Source organism: Drosophila serrata, unplaced genomic scaffold (assembly GCF_035046125.1).
Source record: "Drosophila serrata isolate PLE 108 unplaced genomic scaffold, ASM3504612v1 contig_240, whole genome shotgun sequence".
Lineage (NCBI taxonomy): Eukaryota > Metazoa > Arthropoda > Insecta > Diptera > Drosophilidae > Drosophila > Drosophila serrata.
Window position 1 is genome coordinate 6,345,015 of NW_028257138.1, and position 23,218 is coordinate 6,368,232.

Below are 23,218 nucleotides of genomic sequence, written 5' to 3' on the forward strand. Positions count from 1 at the left end.
TTTAATATGGTTTTATATCTTTATTTTAAGCTTTTTATAAATTTAAAGTCTCATTTAATTCTCATCTAACCACATTTTGGTATTTTAATTACCTTTATTTCTTGTTAAAGCTAAACTAAATAAAATGTGTGAGATTTTCTTCACAATTGCTTTTATTGATTGTTCAAATGCAGTAGAAATAAAATAGAAAATACAGGGACTTTATATGTATATTGAGTGTGCTAAAGACAGAGTTTCTTTTGGCATATAATTATTTAAATAAATATGGATCATCTGCTGCATACATAAATACTGGTTTATTCAAGAGGCAAAAAGGAAAAGTAGTATGCCATTTTTTCCCCCATTTACACAACGTGCTCAGGGCCGACCAAAAAGTATTCTTTATTCTTCCTGCAGCACAAAAAAATTGCTCACGAATTTTCCGCCTTAGTTTTCTTCCTCCTTTTTTTTAAGGCAAAAGGGTCCTGAGGAAAAAAAATACCCAGTTGCTTGTTCATGTGTGTAAATGGTACACATGTGAGTGTTTAGTGTGAGTATGAGTATGAGTGTGAGTATGAGTGTGAGTATGAGTATGAGTGCGGTGGTATGGCATTATGTGCCTTGGCATTTTTATGGCACTTTAACTTTATGTTGAGTAATTCCCGGCTGAAAGGCGAGAGTCCGGAGTGCGGTGAAGTGTGGCCAAGACCATGATGACCTCTTTTGTTGGGGCTATTGAATGTGTATGTCGGTGTCCTCGACAGTCGCTATTGAATTTATTAATTGCTTAATCATGATCCGGTTTACAATTTTCCATCAGGAATAAATACCTTTCACTGGCACCTGAAAGGGTTCTTTGAGTTTGCGGTGCAATTGCAGTACTTGTGCTTTTTTAATTGAACTTTTTAAATGATTTTAAAGCAGCTTAAGAAATTAAGAACTTAAATGTACATTGTCTTGGGTAGTAATATTAATGTTCATTTATTTTTGGGAATACATTTTTCTAGCTTTTTTAATAATAATATTTTTGAATAGTATTATCCTTCCTTTTCTCTTCTACATTTTCGTGGGGAAATTCCATATTGTATTCACGCTTCAGGGTAAACTTGAGGTCCAACATGCTCATCCGATCCTTTCGGTAATGGGCCAACTTGACCACATTCCGGGCCACGTCGTTAACAAAGACATCGGCAATTTTGGCCAACATATCGACTGCCTGATCGTCCAGCACGGCAAGCTTGTCGACCCTTTGCACAAACTGCTTCAAGTTGGCCTCGGTGATAATCTGTGATTCGGTGATTAAATTATTTAATGCCATTTAATTGGTGGAATCACGAGTTACTCACATCGTAGTTGCTGTTCGGGAAGCGGCTCTCCTCCTCGCTGGATGAGGACTTTGATTTCACAGAGCTCACGCTGCTGGTGTCACTGGAGGCACTCGTGGATCTGGTGGTTAGGGGACTCCCATTCCCGAAAGATGAATCGCTGTCATCGCTGCTCAGGTCCATTATTTTCCAAATTAATTCCTTGCAGTTCCCTGCACCTTTGACCAGTTCTAGATTTAAAACTGACCAAAACTAATTGGAAATTATAAAAAGCAATGCGACTGCCTTCGAATAGCCTACTTATGCTACCTTGATTTTCAATAAATCGAGCCTCCAAGGAATGTTTACTCTATACAGTTTAAATCTAAGGGAGACTCAACTCTTCAGGCCCAGCCATAAATAACCAGTTTAAGCCGCTCTCTCTCTGCACCTGAACGTGAAAAGCTTGCCATTGTTGTGCCGGCTTCCCTTTTCCGCTGCGGATTTTCCTTCACGTTTTTCGTCGGTCTTGTGCTTTTGATTTATGTCCTCACTGCTCGGCGGCGCTTTTCATTTCACATGCGGCCCGGTCGCGTCTAAATAAATATCAAAAAGCAACAAATTGTGGCCATGCCATAAACGACCTTTCCCTAAGCCCAAGACGAAGACGAGGGCCAGGGGCAGTCGCTTAATTTTATGTCAGGTGGGTGGGTGGTCGGGGGCAAGGTCGGCCGGAATAACAACAGCCAACACGTGCGCAGGTGTCCTGCCGGCCTATTATGCCATTTGTTTCTCTCGCGCTCTTTATTTTCGCCAGAAGCACAGTGGAAATAGTCCTTAAACGATTCGCGGGAAATTTAGAGCCACTTGGGGACATGGATAATAAGATGGAATTTAAGCAAGTTTGTTAGGAAAACGAAAGTTAATAAGTGCAAATGTTTGTGAGTTATGAAGTCTTATAAGGTTAATAAATTTAAAAATTACATACATATGAATATCGGAAGGAACAGTGCAGTATATATGATATATGAACATAGTTTACGCTATCTATAATAATTCCAAAATAATAATATAAATAATAATGCATTTAATATGTTCTCTTGACAAGAAAATACTTTTGGAACAGAAACTTATATTCTTTGTAAAACTATTTAAGAATTATTTTATATTATATTATATATAATATATTTAATAGTTATAAATACTTTCTGGCACTTAATCCTGTACTTGATTTGCTTTCTTTATATACCTTCTTAATCCAATTTAAAATGTTAAATTTTATTCCTGAATTTTACTTCCATAGTCCTTATTGTTACCCCCTTCTAAAATGGTTTGGCATTTGTGTTTCAGCTGCGTTTTGCACTCTGTGCACACTCGGTAGGTGCTCTCCTCGGTGTCCTCGGCGTTAATAAAGTCGCCTACTTAAAGCCAACGACAATGACATTGTGCGTATGTTGCCAGTCGCCAGTCGCCATCGCCCCTTTGGCCATGTGTCACACATCCGCATCCGGTGTTGGCATTGGCATTAGGCTGCTCCTCCCTTCCCCCCACTTTTTAGCCCTCTTTGTCGTTTGTCGTTTCCGGCATGCGACTCTTTTATACCGCCACTTTTATTTGCTCTGTGCACTTTTCTAGTCCTGGTCTTGGCCTGGTCCTCTTGCCTGCCAACACCCATGTCCTGCTTGATTTTTGTTTCATATTTTACTCGGTGGCCTTATGCACTCAGAGAGACTTCCACCGTTTAGCTTTAAGTGGCAAGTGTGGCAAGTGCCATAAATTTCACTTTGTCAGGGTCTTTAATCGGCCAAGTCCCAATCAAGGCAGTCATTGTGTGAACTTGAATGGAAATTTGCCAGTTCAGGAATCGTAAATGTCGTCGTCTAGTTCATATTTGTAGTAGGAATTTTGACTTTGCTAGAAATCTAAGTTATTAAAGAATACTAATACTTTTGCTTAAACCTAAACTGTTTTTCAGCATATCATTTGCTTTAAATATAATGATTCGGCGTTTCGTGTTTATGAAGTGCTAATTTGCTGTAGTAATCGCATAAAGAATGACAATCTAAGTTGCCAAAATGTTTGAATTAATCACACATTTGTCAAAATTATTCAAATGTGTTTTGAGACACACAGAGTGGTTATATGAGTGAATGTGAATGAGAGTGAGTGCGAGTGTGAGTCCCAGTGACTGTGTGCGAACATGAATAGTTAATACAAAATGCTTGGTCCTGCGGTTCCTTCTGTCTGTTCCGCCTCCTCAGTTTTTCCTCTTTTTTTCGGGTGAGGAGTAGGAAGGAATACAGGCTGTGTCTGGGTAATAAAGCTAATGAGTTTCTGGCATGTCTGGCAGAGTGTCGAGACTGAGAGGCTAATTCCCAGCCAGTGAACAGAACATGCATTCGCATTCACATTTGCTGGCTTGTTGCCATTAAGAATGGTTTTATTTCACAGGATTATGGCGTTCTGTTGTTACGTACATATATTTCTCACACATCTCTACTAAATACTATATATCTGTTATATATGTGAAATGTTTCCCACCGCCTTTGGTGGTAGCATCTGATATTGCTCATACGCCCCAGTGGCACACTCGCATATTGCGTATACGCCGCGTGTCACGCAGTGAAATTATTTTAAATCGGCACCCAGACGCACACAGACAATTAAGCAGAACTTCATCTGCATCAGATTTGCGTAAATGTTTCATAAATGCAGCGCATTTAATGTGTTTCTTCATTTAAGTTTTTAATTACACTTAACTGTAACAGCAACAGGAATGGAAATATACACAAAACGAGGAGAAGGCGGAGGCTGGTGAATATCCTTAATAGTCGGCGCGCCATTTTGTCGCCGGCATCGTCGCTTAATCCTTGCTCGGCATATTTTCCAACGCGGTGGCTTGGCGGCTTAATGAGGCGCATTTCCATGCCGAGCACGCAGCTCGTCCTTCTTTTTCCACGCTCGATGCCAAACAAAGCAGCGACATCCTTCCGGGAAAAGTGCGACTCTAAGCCAACACAGCCGCACTTGGGTCTTATCAGTTGCATTTTACGGTGGCGCAGGCAAAAATGTTGAGTCGCAGCTGAAGGTGCTTAATGGCCTCTTGGAACTTGTTATGAAAATTTAATTTTCCAACCGGAAATTAATTTTATTTCCGTCTTTCAAAGTGTTGTTTACACCAGGCAATTTTCCGTTATCAATAATGGTAAACAATGAGAGCTGGAAAATTGTATTTATTTGTCAGAGATAAATATAAATATTTAGGGAGACTTAAAGCAAAAGTTTCGTAAGGAATTACCAGCTTAAACTTTAAACAAACTGTGTCAGCTTTTGTAATATATTCTTAATATTCAGTAAATCAGAATATGTGTAATTTATTTCTTTAGATGCATTGAACTGTTAAATATTTATGAATGGTTATTAATTTGATTATTGAACATTTTCTTCTACTCTTTCAATGCTTATTGAAATGATTTTCCATAGAATGTTTTTCAGGGCTGTTTGTGTGTTGGTAAATTGAGCGACTTGACTGACACAAATCAAACAGATACTTGCAGCATCTTCGTCCTTGGTTCTACTATGTTAAGCAAACAATTTACCTTCGGTCTTAGCCTGTGTATTACGAGTATTTGTTTGTTTAGTTTTCCGACTTTTCCGCTGCTGCTGCTGCTGTAGCGGTTGCAGCTGCTACTTGGGTCATGTTCAGTTTGTGTTTTCTTTTTAATATAATTTCATCGTTTTATGCAGAAATTATATAGTAAAGCAATTTCTTACCGTTTTTGTTGTTCTTAGACAACTTAAAGCTGTTCCCTGGCGCAACCTTCTGAGTCAGAATGAACTCAACCTTCTTGGCTGCATCAAGAGTTGAGTTTAATTTCGTTTCACTTGACTCCAGCTCAACTCTTGTTTATTTGAGCAGGTCAAAGGGGTGAGAAAATGGTCTGGGGCTACGAACTTGTGGCCACGTGGCAGCCAGTCCAGTCGCTTAAAGCCAAATGAAGTGTTAACACCGAAAAAAGCCGAGAGTGGTGGTGGCCAACTGTCGCATCCGCATCCGGTTGCGATTTGCTAGAGGGACAGAAAAAAAAACTAACTGAAAATCGATGGCAGGCAAACTAAAACCCCCAAAAGGAATCTATCAGAGGCGGAAATCGGCGGCGCCAACCGAAAATGTTTCTCCCCAAAGGGGCCGGAAAGGCGTGTCAACGATTTCCGGTCTCTCGCCCATCTATATGGGCAATTTCAATGCAAATTCCACTTAATATTTGTCACGCTTTTTGCAGATGCTGGGCACAGTCCATGTGATGTGATTGGAATCCAGCGACGCTTGTCGCGATTTGCAGATACTCTCTGACCTCTGACCTCAGCTTACCGATGAGCCATGTCCTCCGATTGAATGTGGCAAGGACAAAAACCACAGCAGCAGCAGCAGCAACAACAGCAAGAGCAACATCAACTGCAACATCAGCAGCAGCAACGGCAACCGCAACAGAGGCAACATGTTGACGACCCACCATTTGCACCACCTGCACCACCATCGCGGCAGCACGGCTGTGGAGCTGGACAAGATCACCAATCTGAATACAGTGAGTACAGGGAAATTCTAAATAATTTATTAGAATTATTAGATTATAATTAAAAGGCTTTGAAAATCAAGAGTTTAACCTTTCTTTGATTTCTGGCAAAAAAATCTTTTAATCATCAAACGGAAAATCAAAATGCTTTTCTCAGGCATCTTGGATATTCAATAATTTTCTCTTCTTTATTCACTTTATGGATTTCTACTTAAACATGCAGCTTATTGCATTCAAGCGAAAGTTGAAGCTTGTTTTCCAACTTGCCAAACCTCAACCGATTTTCAAATTGCGTTTTCCATTTCCTAGAATTCTTTTGCTTTGCTTTTAAGGAAAAGTGTTGAGTTTGTCTATTGGAATTTAAATGCAAGCACTAATGAATTTCCATTCCAATTTGCAAAGTTAAATCCTTTGGAAAATGACGAAAAGAAGCTTTGAACGGCACCTTAAAGTGTGCTGCAATTAAGTTCTTTTTTCCGGTCATTTCTTGCAGTGCAGCTCCATTCGGTTCAGGAAATAAATAATAACAAGATTGAGCGGAAAACAAGCTTACGCCAGGCATATGGTTCTATATTGAAGTTAAAAGCAGTGGGAAATTATTGAAAGGATTCTATTGAGTGCCAGAAGGTCCTCTTACTCTACTTTTAGTTCAAACTCTGTCCGGTTCTCTTGTTCACCAAAAGTTGTCTAGCTGGAAAATGAAAAATGTTGCTGCAAACAAAAGAGAGAAGGAGGAGGAAAAACGAAGGGCGGACTCGGCAGCGAAAGAGGAAAATGTGAAACACGTTTATTGCCATTCATTATATTCTCGCGAGCTGTTGCGCAAAGTAATGAAGCACTTTTATACCAGGCAGCCTCTCTCCTTTCACAGTGCACGCATAGAGCCACGCCCACCCCTGACTACGCCCAAGACACTGAAAGAAAATGGGGATTTTCTTACATTTCATAGTATAATTTGTATATAAGAATATTTTCCTTAGACATTTCCACAGTGAGTTTTTTGATTTGTATCCTTTTTCTTTTATATATTATTACTCTCAACTTTAAAAAATTTTTCTTGTGTGTTTCAATATGTTTTTGCTTTAAAAAAAAAAACCCAAACACTTGGCAAAAGGGGAGAGTGACTGGCGTTGATGAGAGGACTCGGCCCCAGGCTCCCTGCTTTTTGGCTCAAGAAAAATGGCTCGCTGTCTTGGACTCGAGTGGAAATAATATTTTTGGCAATGGCCATTGCAGTTTTTCAAGAAGCGCCGCGTGGCCAAAAGAGAACTACAACCAATTTTCATTAAATGAGCACTCCCACTTTTGGAACAGCCGCCAATACATCTTCATTAATTTTGGAATAATGCATGGCATGTTTGTGTAGATGCTTAGTGCGACCCTGTCACTGGGGCAGCTCCGCTGTGCGGTCCTTGGCCGCAGGACCTCAATAAAAACTGAAAACTTGTGCTTAACTTTAGCGGCAAACATTTGTCTCTTCTGTCCGAGTGCGTGTGTTTGTAGGTTTCGAAGGACAAAAGGCATTTTTGGGGGTAGAAAGTTGCGCAATAAAAATGCGTGGCCTAAACAAAGGATCGTGTTCAAGGACAAGGATTCTCCGCTTGTGTCACTCTCAATATAAGTTGCAAGGTATCCGTCGATTGTCAGTCAGCTTGATTGATAATGTAAACCGAGAGGAGCACACACACTCCTTCCTTTGGCCCCCAAAAACCCATTGCCGTAATCGCCAGCCATTGAGACCACTAAAGGCCCATAGTGGCCCCACTCCTTGTCAAGGAGCAAATAAAAGCCTCGTCTCGTCCTCTCGCTAGGCGGACATCTTATCGATTTTGTGGATTACAAGTTTTTGTTATCACTTACGCAAATGACTCGATGAGACTGTGCAATTGCCGCCAAAATGAAGGTTATCTTAGGGAATGCGGGAAGGGTAAGAGTTTTTTTAAAGATATGAAGTAGGGTTCTGAATTTATATATTATTATATTATTTATTTATATTATTATATACTCATACAAATGAATATACATTACCTGCAATTCATTGAGTATAAATCTATAAGAGGAGTAAGCTTAATCTAAAATCTTTTTTTTAAGTATTTCCCCATTCATTTGTGTTGCATGTGATCTAACAAAGGACGTCAGTTCAAGCCAAATTGCTTTCTGCGGCATCTGGAGTCGTGGTCGTGGTCGTGGTCGTGGTCCTGGTCCGAGGGGGGACTTTCATCACCGTCGCTTTGCCGCAGCTGCGATTCGATGGTTGTTCTAGGCACTTCCCTTCTTTTATTGTTGCTGCCGGCCAAGTGGAGCTTTGTGGCACACACCAACGCCTCCGAACGCGTACAAACACACACACACACACACATTGAGCCTTCATCGATATTGGCAGTGTGTTGTTGCACAGCTGCTGCATTGTGTGTTGCACTGCTGTTGCCGACTCCTGTTGCAAGTTGTTAGAGCACGGAGAGAAATAGTTTGGTATTACAAGAAATTCAAATGAAAAATATTAAGAATATTGTATTTGAAAAAGAGTTTTAAAGGCTTCTGAGTAATATTAGGAACTTCCTAGCTTCTCCCTTACAATATGCAATCGCAGACTTTACCTGAGCTCTTTAATCATTTAATAATATATTTTTTATAAGCTTCATCTTGCTTTTTATATATTTTAAAAAATTCCAAAGATATTTAACTAAAAACCTAAAAGTTTAAAAATATTTCTCCAAGTGCAAAGCGATTTCAAAACGCTGTCTGACATTTATACACTGTAACGAACCTTTGTTTGGCCCACAAAGGGGAAAGCTGGACGACCTGTCGACAAGCGATGGGCCAGAAACCTGTCGACAGTTGGATAGTTGGTTGCATCCTGCCTAGGATCCTGCCCCACCCAGTTCGATGGTAATTATTCTAGAGTTGAACTTGTTGGTTCGCTGGCTAATGCGTTTTGCCATTGCACTTTTGTCCTGGTAATTGCCCCAGGCTTTTGTTGGATGGACATCAGGAGATTGTAGATGTGTGAGAAGCGCATTATCTAAGTTTTATTTTTTCAGTTCACGTCCTTAATGGACATGGTATTTATTAGCTGGCCGCTGAGTGAAGAACTTTTCTCTCATCTTGGTCATTTATTTATTTGTGGCAAGTTTTAAGGACTAAAAAACAGGCAGTGTGTGTAATGGCAGCTTTGTAATTTGTTAAGTTTCTTTCCTGTTATTCACACCTCGCACATTGGACATTGTGATTTCCTGGCCCTGGGCAATATTGTATTCTAAAATGCATTCAAAGGACTCTTCGCCCACACACACACTCACATTCACACACTTGCTAAACACACACACAATCTGTTCATTACAAACGCTGTCTGTCTTTGTCTTTGTGGGTTCCCCTCTTTTGTATTGCAATTTTAATTTCCGCTTTCACTTTGTCTAGATTCAGTTCAACTTGTCGTCGCCGCCGCTTTCTTTTGTGTGTTAGTTTTCCTTCCCCCTCCCGGCTTTTCCTTACCCTCTCCTCCCGTCTTCTGTCTCCTGTCTCTTATCTCATTCCATTTCATTTTGCCACCACCCACCACCCGCCATGCCATCTTATCTCATCTCCCCCCCGCGGGCTTTTTTGTCTTTTTTATTCTTGGCGTTGTGGCATTTGCGTTTTTTGCTGATTTACACATTTGGCCAACTGCTGGAGAAGCAGGAGCAGGACGAGGTGGAGGAGGAGCTGTCAGAGTCCTAAGTTTTACTTGCAACAACCGTAGCATGTATGCAAATGCAGAGGGGAAAATTTATATGCATATTTTTGAGGATTTATTAAAAAAGATTACTTAAGTCAATGGTATTAATGATAGAAAAACTAATGATTATTATTATAAATACTGTTTTTTTTTATTAAGTACAAATCTGTATTTATAATGCTATTTACTATATGCTTAGAGATATCCAAACTATTAATAAAATTCTTATATCTTCGGAAAGTCCATCTACATAACTTGTACCTTTTAGTAAATCACAATTTAACTCTTCTTAATTTCATTCTCTATAAGTTTAATTTTCTTTACATGTCCTAAGCATTTCCCTATACTTTCAAGTGCATTTAACATATGGCATACGGCACACTTTTGTTGCTTTTGTTGCATTAAATTCACAGCAAGCTAGCACGCCAGCAGCTGTTTTTCAATTTTCCGCCTCAACTGTTGACGCAAAAGTAGTTCAAAGTGGTTGCTTGCCAGCCAAAGAATAATAAAACAACATTTTCCCTTTACCCCCCAAGTCCAGTGCCCAGCAGTTTCACATGAATATGCATGCCCCGAATAGGGGGGATTCCCCATTACCGTGCTGCCTTTATTATTCCTCACATGTGTAGCATACTTTTTAGCTGTGGCTGCTGCCATTAAGCTCTGCTCTCATTACTGACCAAGAACACCGAGGGGAATTGAATATACCTCAGCTTTGTATAAATGAATTTTCCACACCCAAAGAGTGTGTAAGTGTGTGTGTGTGGTCAGGTAATTTCAGAAATGTACTCGGATTTTTTTCCGCATTTGTATTATTTTGCGCTGGGACTTGACTCTCTCTCTCTTTGGTTTAGCACTGGCTCTTATGGCTCTCGGCTGTCCCTTTTTATGCCAGCCCAAGGACCTTTGCCCCGCAGGACGAAGGCGACAGGCGTTTACATTTGGGATTTGCATGTGCTGCAGGAACTTTTTGCAATGCCAATCCCTGCCGCTGCTCCTCCCTCGCTCACTCGCCTTGTGTCCTTTTATCTGCCGAGATTTAAGCGTCATATAAAATTTATGCGTGTGGCTTTTATGAGCTTATACCTGCGTCTTTCCGAGTGTGTGTGGTATATTTTATGGGACTCACTGTCCTTGGTGGGCAGGTGAATCAAAAAAAGCAGGACAAATAATTAGGTAGCACGGAGACGGGATTTTTGTGTGGCGTTCCCCAGGCGACTATGTCTTATTGAAGTATTTAATTAAACATTTTAGGGCTCATATACATATCCTGGCGAGATTGTAGCTTTAAGAAAGTAATTTAGTAAATTACTAAAACATATATTCAACTCTAGCATTTACCTCCTTGACATTTGTTTTAAAAGGTTTTGTCTTTAATTCAAAATATTTATCTTTGCAGCATTCTAATTTTAGTCTGCAGCTTAAAACGCAGTAAAGGAGTCATTTCCATAAATCATATATATTTTTCATCAGCACGAACAGCTGAATCGATCTAACTTTGTCTGGTTAAAATAAAATTTTAACAATTTTTTCCAGTTTTGCAAAAAATGATAAGGGGTTACATCATTAAAATTGTCAAAAATCGAACAAAATTTTCATATTTTAACATTTTAAATTGATTATGCAGTTTTATTGCCCTGTTAAAAACAAGCATTGGAAAGGTTTCCGAATTGAAATTACTGCATAGTTAGTTTGGCATAGTTATGAATTTTTTTAAAATTGGATTTTACCTAAAATTTCTCATATAAGAATTTTAATTAATATCGTTAGTTATGATTGATTTCCGATTCGAATTATTAATTAAATTTCGTATTTCCCAAGCTAGTATCCTGCTTTGTTATATTTCTAAACCTTACCTTATCCTATTGTTTTTTTTTTAAATCTTTCCTCAACCCTTTTGAAGAATCCCCCGCTGCCTACTAGGAGAATTTGCATTTTTTGTTTAAAATCAAATCCACATTCCGCATCGATGTTCCTTTGTTCCTTGTCAATATCAAAGCCCGTAGCTGGGAATAACAATGAATCCAATAAATATTTTTTGGGGCACATCAAGTCGGTGGGGGCAACAGCTGATGGGGGGGGGGGGAAAGTTTGTGTAGGCTTTGCTGGGAATGATTACAAAACCATGACTCCGCCCCACCCGGAATGGGGGCAAAGTTTTTGGGGGCAGCAGCACCAGCACTTTCAATAAGCAATTTGGCTAAGTGCTCCTGCCTCTCTTTTGTTCTCCGAGGCCGCCTTCAGTATCTCTGTGGCATTGTCAAGCCAATGCCATCAATATGACTAATCATGCATATATTTCATAAAGCTGTAAATCCCAAATCCCCCGCACATCTGTCGTTCGCCCAAAAATTGAGTCAAGCCACAAAATTCACTTTGCATTCGCCGGGGGCGTTACAGAGTTTCGAGGATTATTAAAATTACGCATACGCCGCGTTTTAAATGAAGTGTGTGCGATGCGATGGTGGGGAAGGTGAGGGGAAATGTGGCAACCATTAATATTTAAACGTGACGCCCCCGAAATATATATATGTGGGTGTGTGTGGCAGAGCACACATGTGTGTGTGTGTGGGAGAGTAATGCGGAAAATTAAGCTTATGACTGACTGTAAAATTAATCTGGCGGAGGTGGTAAAATAATAACAAAATTTAATTAAAAATAGCTCAGGAATAGAAAAGCTTTTGTTGCCATAGTCGGGGAATTGTAAATAAATGAGAAGTATTTCCGTATTAAGGTTATTAATTAAGGTATTACTCCAGGAAGATTATTAATTATTTTTAAGAGCATTTGGCTTAAGAAAACTTTCATAAAAGCATTCTATTTAATATAGAAAGTGTTGTTTTAATTGAAAGTTCATCTTAAATGTTGCATTCTCTAGAAAACTTCTTAAATTTACTTTCTAGCAGCCATAAACTTAACTTAAAGCCCTGAGAATATTGAATGTAGTCAATAATAATTGACTTGATTATACTTTTAAGCAACAGCTTGACTCTTCTAGCCAAGCCCAAGAGCCATTCAAAATGGGCTCGAATAATCCTTTTGCATTTCAGGCATTTTAATTTTTATGAGCCTGATTCGGCCGCAGGCAAAAGGCACCAAACACCATCGGAAGGCAAAGGAATTAGGCCTCGATTGCTCGATTCATTTGCCGCCTCCGTTGTGGCAATGAGCCGTAGTAACATAATGGCAGGACTCTTGTCCTTATCTGGCTGAAGGAGAATTTCACAGAAATTTCCCAGAAATTTGCTGGGTGAACGAGCCGACGAGCGGCTGGGCAAACAAAATATATATACTTGGAGAGGGTTGTGCATAAATTAAAATACGTAATGTGCTATGTGCGGGCCTAATAGAGCTTTCGCATAAATTAGGCATCAGTTGCCGCCAATGACCCCAATGTCTAGATATATGTTTGTATATATATATATTTTATATCTGTATCGTCTGCTCCCCTTTTTAGCTCATCATGGAGATCAACAGCCACGTGGCGCTCTTCCGCGATATGCTGATACACGTGGGCCAGGCCAAGGATTGCCCCGAGCTGCGCGAGAAGATCCGCAAGCTGCGACGCACCTGCGTGGAGGCATTCAAGCACACCGCCCAAATACTAATGCCCCAGGTCAAGAGGTAAGCGAATGCCAGCTTTTTATGCTTGCCACAGAAGTATACACTGAACAAAGGCGGGTCTTTAAATATTGCAAGCAATAATATATAGGAAATAGCACAAGCTTTGATGCATTAAACTATTGAATATCAATATTCATACACAATTTTATTGAAGAAATAAAAGATAGTTTTTAAATATTGGAAAGAGTAATATATAGGAAAAAAGCATACATAACCTTTGATACATTAAACTATTAAATATCGAAAAATATTCGTTCACAATTTTATTGAAGAAATAAAAGATTAAATTAAGGCCAACTTAGTCAAAAATGTATTAATTTCAATTCTCATTTCAATTTTTTCGGTGTTAGTTTTTATTGGGTTTATAAAACTGAATACAAAATTTAAAATTTTAATAAACTACATAGTTTTACCAATTTTAAAGATTTTGAACACCTTTTAAAAGTTTCAAAAATTGGTAAAAAATTTAAGAATTTTTAACCAATATTTTATAATTATTTTATTACAATTTAAATATCGAAAGGAAGCATATATGAGTTTTGGAAATAAGTAGATTTTTGGCCTACTTATGCCCTCAAAAAGATCTAAAATATTTGTATTTTTAAAGATTTTTATCGATTTTTATATATGATAATTTTTTATACTAATCTGAGTTATTTTGTTTTGTATGAATACATTTAAAGATACATATATCCATTAATATATTAGATTTTTGTGTTCGTTTATTTATTTAGTGATTTTGTAAGACATTTTAAGTTGCCAAAAATCGTGTATATTTCTAAGGTTTTAACTTCAAGTCATGAACGTTTTCGTCAATATTTTTCCATTTCCCTTCTCATCAAATATCAAAATATTATTCTATATAAAGGGAAATTTTATGTATTTAATTTCTCAAAGCTTTTTCGTTCAGTGCATTTAAACGAAAGACCCCAAAGGGATAGACAGCATTAACATAAACATAAACAGCAACGTGTGTGTGACATTCGGGGCACTTCCTTTATATGCTCGTCCCTTTTAGCCCCGCGTGTGTGTGTGTTGGTAAGGACATGGGTAGGGATGTGACTGAGGGGGCGGAGTAGGAGTGTCTATATGGAAATGTATGCAAATCTAATTGCAGTCAAATTTGGTAGAGAAAAGCCAGAGTGGAAGGGATAACATAACATAAATAACAATTTGTTGGACTCGAATTGAGGACCCTTGAAATGCTCTCTCGTTCACTCCACTCAAAATGAGTTAGTGGCAGAGTTTGAAATTCAATTTCAAAGTGCTGCATAATTTATCAGAACAAACTCTCAGGCGCACTCCCCCCTCAAAAAAAAAAAAAAGAAAAGTTAATAACATTGCCTTGGGGCGAGCACAGCATATTTGGTAATTTTTTTTCATTAAACCTTGTTGTGTTCGGTTGGGCTTTTGTTTCTCTTCGTTGGAAAGTTTGAATGTGGTTAAAAATCGTTTTGTTTGGGAAAATGAATGGAATGGTAAATGTGGCACATCATTGTGATATGGATTTACTCTAGAGAGAGAGTGTCAGCTGGAAAAGCGCAAAAACTTTAAGCTTTTTTGGGATCTCTGCTTACCGACTTCAATTTATTGATTTATGCCTGGGTCGAGATGGAATCCCATGTGGATGCCACACATGTGCCATTATCGCGACAACATCACACCAACAAAGTTTATTTTCTTTTCTTTTCTTTCGTTTTTTTTGTGGGGAAATTCATACACACAATACATAAAATATTTGTGATTTCAGACACACAACAAACAAACGTGGCATTGAGGCGTTTACACAAACAGAAATTATGATTTTACATTTGAAATATTTGAAAGTTACATTTAAAAGATAAATAAAATTACGATATAAGCTTTTGAATATCAGAAAATTAACTCAACCCTGAGAGAAAAGTATTATATCCCCCTGTGTAACTGTCAAATTTGACTTCTCTTTGGTGGAACATTTTTAAGCACAACACATTGGCATATGACAATGTGATTTATTATCGAGCAGACGCTTTAAATGTCACTCTGGAGTGGCGAAATGTCAATATAACGAGACGAGCATCCGCATCAGCATTTTTTCCATATGTGTAACCCAATGGCCAAAAAGTGCAGGAGGAAAACAGAAACTGACGAGGAAAAGCATAAAGGAAAACCCGAAAAAGCAGAGAGACAGTTGAATTGATGATTGGCTGGCAGCAAGCCAGAGACAACGAGGAGATTTCAATTAATTTCTGCTTTATTGACACAAATGAACGACTCGACGAGGAGCTTTACGTTCCCTCTCAGGTTTCTCCCTTCTCCCTTTCGAATGGGCCCACATGGCGTATGAGTGACGACAATGAATTAGCGAAGCGACAGAGACCGGAGCCAGGCTCCAGGACTCGAAAGTTAAATTGAAAGTAAAAAAGTTCAATAAAGCAAAAAGTATGCTCGGAAAATGAACAAAAGCCGCTAGGAGGCTGGAGGAGGAAAAGTCGGAGTGGGGAAAACTTTTGGGCGCAACTTGACAATGACAGAGCCAAACTTTCTGACAGTGTTTCGTTGTTTGTTGCTGTTTTATGTTTTGTAAACACATGCATGACCCCATGTGAGACAGCCAAAGTCACAAACAACTCGATACTACTGAAGAATGGCAAGGAAAAACCAAGGAAACACGATGGAAAGCAAAAGAAATACTGCCTTTAACTTGAAGAATATTGCATACACTGAGGAACAGGAGCCAAGGAGACGAGTGCTTAAAAAGAATTAAAATTGCAAAAATACTAAAAAGGCAAACTTTTCAGATTCCCAAGTTTTAATGTATTCTTAGCTTTATTTTAAGGAGCTTGCTCTGTTCATTTCAAAATATAAACAGAGAGAGAAAACTGGTTACTCTTCTAAATTTTGAGTTATATATTTGAGGCCTTGACATTTCGGTAAACTTTTTGATCCATTTTCTGTTTGTGTTAGATCACCACAAACTAAACATTTCATAATAACAACTCAAACATTTGCCCACAAAGTTGACTTTAAGAATAAATAGAAACGAACATTTAGCTTTCACTTTTGCGGTCTCATTGGCCAAACAAGGCGACAAAGTTGTGATACCTGATGATGATGGGGCCTCCAAGGCAAGCAAGTGGTTTTTCCTGTGAGGAAAAATCACCCCGAAACCCCCTTAGACGAAACCACCTTGGAATAGACACTCTTTGCAGTCAGTTGCCTACCCCGGTCTCATGCCCATTTCCATTACCATTTTCCTACGCCATTTTCCACTCCCACTTCCACTTCCACTCCCAACTGGCGGCAGCACTTTGCCAACTGCCTTGAGTGACTGATAGTTGTTTGCCTGTTTGTTTGTCCGACAACTCGCACTTATACACGTATGCACTGGGAGAAAAAAGAACTATAAAATAAATTATTTGTATACCTGTAAAGGATATTATAGTTTCAGTCAGGAGCTTAAAAAGCAGGAGTGAAGGGAGTGATTTCCGACCCTATAAACCATATATAATATTGATCAGCTTTAAAAGCTGAATTGATTTATATTTTATTCAAAAATTTCAAAATTTTAAAAATTGTATAAGGGGTTACATCATTAAAATTGTCAAATTTGTACATAAAATTGAATTTTTTAAATTTAAAAACTTAGTACAAAACTTAGTAATACTTTTCGAATGGAAATTAATGCACTTTTGACTAAGTTATGATGACCCGAAGTTAGCTCATTTTTGCTACTTGTTTATATTTAAAAACTTTACTTAAAATTATGATTTTACTAGGAAAATTGTATGGCAAAGAACCCATTGGTTCAACCTATCATTTAATAGTTTCAGCTCAAATCTGAACCATTTCTCAACCGTTTTTTCTCATTGTGCATAGTGTATATAGGACATATATCCTTGAAGGCGACGTTCGGTCCATTTCGCCCGTGTTTGCGCCGTTGTGTTCATGTTATCTATCTGTCTATTTGCCAGCGCTTACTTCGCATTTGTTCTGCTGCTGTTTGCCTTGTAGTTATGTGCAGTTGTTGTTTGTTGCTGCTAAATTACTGCCGCTGCCTTTGTTTTAGCTGCTTGGTGGGGCTTTCCTTCTGTTTTGACAGCGAGTTAGTCAACAGCGGACTAGTCCTTTTCCCATGCCCATTACCGTCACCCCTACCCACGTGACATTGGCTTTAACGCATTTCCGCTGCAAAATAAGACCAGGACTTCCTTCTTCGTCCTTCGCTGCATCGAAAACACAATCCGACAATTGCCCAGAGTCCGATGGGAGAACATAACACAAGGAGTCCTGGGAGTCCTCCAGGGGACAGGGGATAGACACAGCCAAAGGCAAAGCCAATCTCATAGACGTCGTCGATGGCGTTGACTTTGGCTATGTGTCGGAAATTTTATGTTTCCTGCAACTGCTGATGCCAAAAGCACTGTGGAAAAGTCTACTCAAATATTCAAACCACAATTCTACAAGATCAAGAACAAGAATATTAAGATGTTTGATAAATCAGTTAATGTATTTTGTTAGTCTAATTAATATAATTTCTTTAAAAAGGTAACAAAGCAAACACTTGGAAACTAGATAAGGTATTTTGATTGATTTTTAAGCATATGTATAGGAATTTTTTATTACATTTCTTCTTTTTAAATTTCATAATTTAAATATTTATAGATTTTCCATTTTCCTGCCCCATTGTCCTTTTGAAAGCTGCTCCTGCTGCTGCATTGTTTTATTGCCGCTGTCGGGCATTTCGTTTATTATTTCGACACTTGATGCCGGGAGCAGCTCCTCGCTCCTCGCTCCTCGTCCTGCCGGATGCCAAGCTGTTGTTGGGCGATGTTCTGCGGTCATGTTAGTGAAAATGACAGCAAATTATGGAAGACAGAAGACAAAAGGGAGACGGGCAGCTGGAAAGTGGGTAGAGTTACGCAATTAGGGGGAGTCCGTCACGTTTTCCTTTATTTTTTTAGGCATTCCGTCTCGATAGCCGCTCGTAAACTGCAACAACAACTTTATACAGCTGCACTTAATAACTTCGATTCCGGGGCAGACTTTGGATGCTGTGAATCCTGATGAACGTTTCGCCTTTCTCCGCATATTTTTCTGTACCATTTTCCTTTTATTTTGCAAACATTTCGTTGGATCTAGCAAGGGAATAAAAAATATTTCACTGTTATTTGCAATAAATGAATATAACGTCCGAACTGTAATCAAGACCAGCTGCTGACAATGGTCTGGCCATTTTTTGCTCTCCTTACTCCGAGGTCCTGTTTTCGGGTCCTTTTCGCCCTTCGCTCTTTATTTGCTGGCTATTCTCTTCCTTTTTTTTTCTGGGGTGGTATTTCCAGGATGCTTTGCAGATTTTGTTTCGCTGTCTGAAAACTTATTATTGCGATTTTCTCGGGTGTGGCGAAAATGACCCACGTTAATGTCCGCGCACCGCAATCAGCCATCAGAATGCGAGAGCTGCAAAAATAAGTAGAAAGAAATAAAAATAAAAGGGAAATCGTTAAAACATTGCTCTCTGCCATTTACAACTTGCAGTTTTTACAAGGAAATCGCTTAGCATTAATTTGATTGCAATTTAAGCATTACATTATCTCGTTTCTAGGATCTCATTTGCTTCTTTTCCCTATTAGTATATAAATGTTGATGTATGATAATCCAATATTAATGTCTGTTGTGGATGAGGGCGTAATTGGTAAGTCATGTTCTTGGTGTCCTTATGTTAATTTGTCCTAGCTAGGGGTTTAAGGATATATATTCTCTATTACAATATTAAGCATTTCCTTTACTTTTGAAATGTTTTCATTTGCTTGTGGGGTATATTCAATAGAAATAGCTTTCCCAGCTATAAGTGTCCTTAGCGCCCCCCCAAAAAAAACCACTTTCGCTGGAGTAGGGAGCCAAAATCTAAATCGCTTTAAGCTGAATCTTTCACAAAAATCCTCGCATACACGCACACCCCGTCCACAGGATACACCTTGGGGGAAAGATTAATTTGCAATTTATTTGCTTTAATGCCTTTGCCGTGGTATAGGAAGAGAACTGTGAAATCACAAGACACGGCAACACTTTCAAGACCTTTCAAGAGCTTCTCTCCACTCAGCGGGGTCTGGGGGTTATTTTGCTAAAATATATATTTTTCATTTCCCAGCTCTGCGTAGAGTTTGGGCATTGCAAAAGCAATTTACAAATTGAATTTATTCCTGTGTAGCTGCAAATATGTTTATGGCAATTTATATTTGTGCCCCAGACCCCAGGATCCGTTCATAATTGCCCCAGTCTGTGGAGTTGCTGCTAAAACTGAAATTAATGTCAACTAAGCAGCAATTTGTGCACCGGACCCCACTGTAATTTTGGAGCGTTTTCTAAATGAATTATGCGACTGTGACTGTCCCTGTGACTGTCCCTGTGACTGTGACTGCTACAGAGGGCTTCGTGAAGTTACATAAATTATTTTCGTAATGGTAATTTAGTTGAATTAAAATGTCGTTTAGGCGTTGATCATGGAATTAGAAATTCATTTGCCTATGGTTATGAGCAGCTGTGAGACTCACAGGGGAACTTAAAGTAAATAAAATAATTAAATAATTAAATAATGATTTCCATTTATTAAAAGATATGTTTTAATAAAATTCATTTCTTGGGAAAACAAACATTTATTTTAAATTAATTCACACTTCTCTGAGAGCTTTTACCCTTTTTTTTAACATTACAGAACATCTGTTTAAATTTAAATATTTTTCCAGATTTAATTGATTAAAAATTCACTTCTTTTTATCGGTTATAAAGTTTTGAGTGTTCTGACCTGCCAAGTGCATGCAAAAAGCGTTTCCTCATCAATGAAATAGTTTGCAAAAAAAATCAATTGTTGCTGCAGCAGGACAGCTGAACCCAGTTTAAACAATTGTTTCTGCCCTTCGACACTCGGCCGGAAATGAATTAGTTTGTCGCCAGCTGATGACCCCCATATCTGACCCTAAAAAAATATAATGTAGAAGTAGAAAGAAAGAAGAAACCGAAGTGCTTTTACCCTCTCAGTTTGAACATTCAAATTATCATAACTTGGCTAAAAGTTATTGATTTCAATTCGGAAACCTTTCCTATGCTAGTTTTTATCAAAGAAATAAAAATGGATACTCAATGTAAAATGTTAAAAAATGAAAATTTCTTTGTAGATTGATTCAGTTGTTCATGCTGATCAATAATATATATGATTTATAGTATCGCAAATGATTCCTTCCCTTCGTTTTAAGCTTCTAACTATAATTATAATACCCCAAAAGGGTATAAAAAGGAGATGTCATAAATGCATATAAATTTCATTTCACAATTTCCGCATGCAATTTGGCGTGCCACAAAATGCGGCCCACACAATGCGGCATTCCAGTTCTATAATATCCTACACCCACTCACTCTACTTCAATGGAATGAAAATCCGAATGTTCACGTTGCATTGCATTGCTTTTCATTGGGTTTTTCCTTTTATTTTTCCCCTGTGCTATTTGCAGCGCCATGGCCGATGGCATCCTCACCGACAACCCGCACTTGGTGCTCCTGTTCTACATGGCCCAGTTGTTCCTACGTGAACTTGTGAAAAGTTATCGCCTCATACAAGTCGTGCCAATGGATATGTCCGGCTATTATGGTAAGTTTAATTCAACCCCCACGCACCCACGATATATATATGTTGCGGGTCATTGGGAATTTTGCTGTTGCCAACAAATGTCGAAGCCAGAAAGCGGGAACTTGGGCTGAATGGAGCTTGGTTCGGTACACATAATTGGTTTAAACTGGGCACAGTAATTGTGGTTGCACTGGCCAGAAGCCAGGAGTTGAAGGATAATGCTCGAGAGGTTCCTAGAACTAGGTTTTAATTTAATAAATATTTTTATAGCCAACTGGTAGTGTTATATTTTTTTACCAAGACAATTTTCCTATCACAATTCCTTGTGACTCTTGTGACTAGTGGCACTTTGGCACAAATATTTCCCCCCATTTTTGGATGGCTCTCACACGAGTGTGGATTTTCCCTGACATCGGCATGCAAGGCAGGGACACTGAGGCATTTTGCTCGATGCACGTTCAACAATTGTTTGTTTGGCTGCCATTGCAGTGGCAGTTTGTGGCTTTGATTGCCATTCTTTCGCCATGTTTAATGTGAACGTGCCAGTGCAAAAATATGCAGAGCCAAGCCCCAAACTGATTTGTCGCCGGCACTGACCATGGGAATCGAATTCTGCGAGGGCGAAATGCAAATGCGAATGCCAAATGCCAATTGCTGATCATAAATTTATAAATTACAACCACTGCGCCGGCACTGGTTTCTCACTGTCAACACACACAAGCACATATACAACAAACTGGGAAAATTGTGGAAAATGGGGGAGTAAATATTTACAGAGCCACTGGCAGAGTCAGGCTCTGCTTTTCCGGCTTTTCCAATGTGGCTTTTGCTGGTGATGCAGCGAATTTATGACGCCCCTCAGCCATGGAAACAAACAAAATTTCTGCAGTGCCATGAAAATGCCATCAACGCAGAATAAGCAATAAAAAATGCAAAAATTGAAAACGCTTTTTTTTCTGTCTGTCTGTGTGTCTATCTGTTGGCCGTTGTAATTGCTAACCAAAATGTATGGGACGGAGGATTGAGTTAAGAGAGGATGTGCTTTAATTATTGCCATGCAAGCGAAATTTTCATTGCATTCCGGAGAGTTGGAAAATCAAAAAGGATGGGAATGATTGATGCTCTAGGAAATGTGAAGTTTTAAACTAAATATAAGTGGAAATTAAATGGAAAGTTAAAGTATTTAACGTAAAATAAGGATCAGTAATTGAAAAACTAAATTTAATAGCTTAATTATACAGCAAACTTGTTCTTTAAAATTTTGTAAAATTTAAACAAAAATATTTACCTAATACCTTACTTCTCTTTTAAATATTCTTAAAATTTCTAAGATATAACCTTTTAAAGAATACACCCATTTATACCCAGCATAAAAATGACATATATGCTGGTCATACGTTTCGTATACGTGATATTTATTTTGATATATGAATATTGCGTATACGCCCCCATGGTTGATCGCATAGATTGCAATGTTTGGATGCATGCAACTCAGCAAGTTTTAGAAACGACAGCCACTATAAGTAATTAATGTGACTAAAACTGATGAAGATTAATAGCAGATCGAATATTGATGACTAAATCTATCAATCAGAGGGAAAATATCAAAAAACCCCATAGCAATTGTAAAGGAATAAAGTTTTATGGGGAAATGTGTCATGCCATTTTTACAAAACTTTAAATATATTTAAAAAGCCTTCAATTTGTTGGTATTTTTTATTACAAAAATACATATGCAGGGCGTAGGGCCAACATCAAAGCGTATCACAAATAAAATTAGTATGTTTTCCCCAAAACGAATGCCAAAGCTAATGAAGCAATGGCAGAGCGGAAATAAATAAAAATAAAAGTTGGAAATGCAAACACGTCAAAGGAAAATGTTTGCATTCAAATGAATGGAACAAATAAATACGGGTTCCTGTGGCGGGCATCAGCAAAAGTCAAACAGAAATGGTTTTGTTTTATTCTCGGACAGGGGCTGCACTTTGGCTTCATTCATTGACTCCGACCTATATACATATATTTTTGGTTTATTTTACAGAGAACCGCGCTGGACCCTCGAATCTGGGCAATGTCATCAGCCAGATTTTGTTGTGCAAACAATTTACGCCCGACTTTAACGAGGAGGAATTATGCAGCATCACCAAAGACTCGCAGGATATCGCCGTGCTCCTTTCCGAGATGCAGGAGTATATGCCGCAGCACGAGGCGTACTTGGGTGAGTTCAGAGTTTGGAGTGCAGAGTGCGCAGGCTCCCGGTCTCATTGCCGCCGGAGCCTGCAGGTTCCATTGCCATGCACTTTGGTATTTTGGCCAAGGCAAGGTTTGCCGTGGGGCAAACCAAAAAGTGTAGCATACAAAATAGGGCACAATCACAGGCCATGCACAAATAGCAAACTATTGCTTACTTTTTAAAGAA

At 38.7% G+C, this 23,218-nt stretch overlaps 2 protein-coding genes across 4 annotated transcripts in view; one reads left to right on the forward strand and one right to left on the reverse strand.

Annotated features, from left to right (window-relative positions):
- The window catches only part of dcma (syntaxin-like domain-containing protein decima), a 152,668-nt gene that overhangs the window by 127,325 nt on the left and 2,125 nt on the right, over nucleotides 1–23,218 (forward strand). For all 3 annotated transcript variants that reach the window (XM_020946579.2, XM_020946581.2, XM_086830926.1), the window contains 4 exons: nucleotides 5,567–5,869; nucleotides 13,030–13,196; nucleotides 20,684–20,820; nucleotides 22,841–23,017. In XM_020946579.2, the coding sequence (XP_020802238.1) occupies nucleotides 5,783–5,869; nucleotides 13,030–13,196; nucleotides 20,684–20,820; nucleotides 22,841–23,017 (568 nt within the window). In that variant the 5' untranslated portion in view covers nucleotides 5,567–5,782. The remainder of the gene's footprint in view (nucleotides 1–5,566; nucleotides 5,870–13,029; nucleotides 13,197–20,683; nucleotides 20,821–22,840; nucleotides 23,018–23,218) is intronic.
- Taf12L (TBP-associated factor 30kD subunit alpha-2) lies at nucleotides 937–1,897 on the reverse strand. Its single transcript, XM_020946582.2, has 2 exons — nucleotides 1,326–1,897; nucleotides 937–1,264 (listed from the first exon to the last, which is right to left on the reverse strand). The coding sequence occupies exons 1-2, from the start codon at nucleotides 1,485–1,487 to the stop codon at nucleotides 992–994; spliced, it is 435 nt and encodes a 144-aa protein (XP_020802241.1). The 5' UTR covers nucleotides 1,488–1,897; the 3' UTR covers nucleotides 937–991.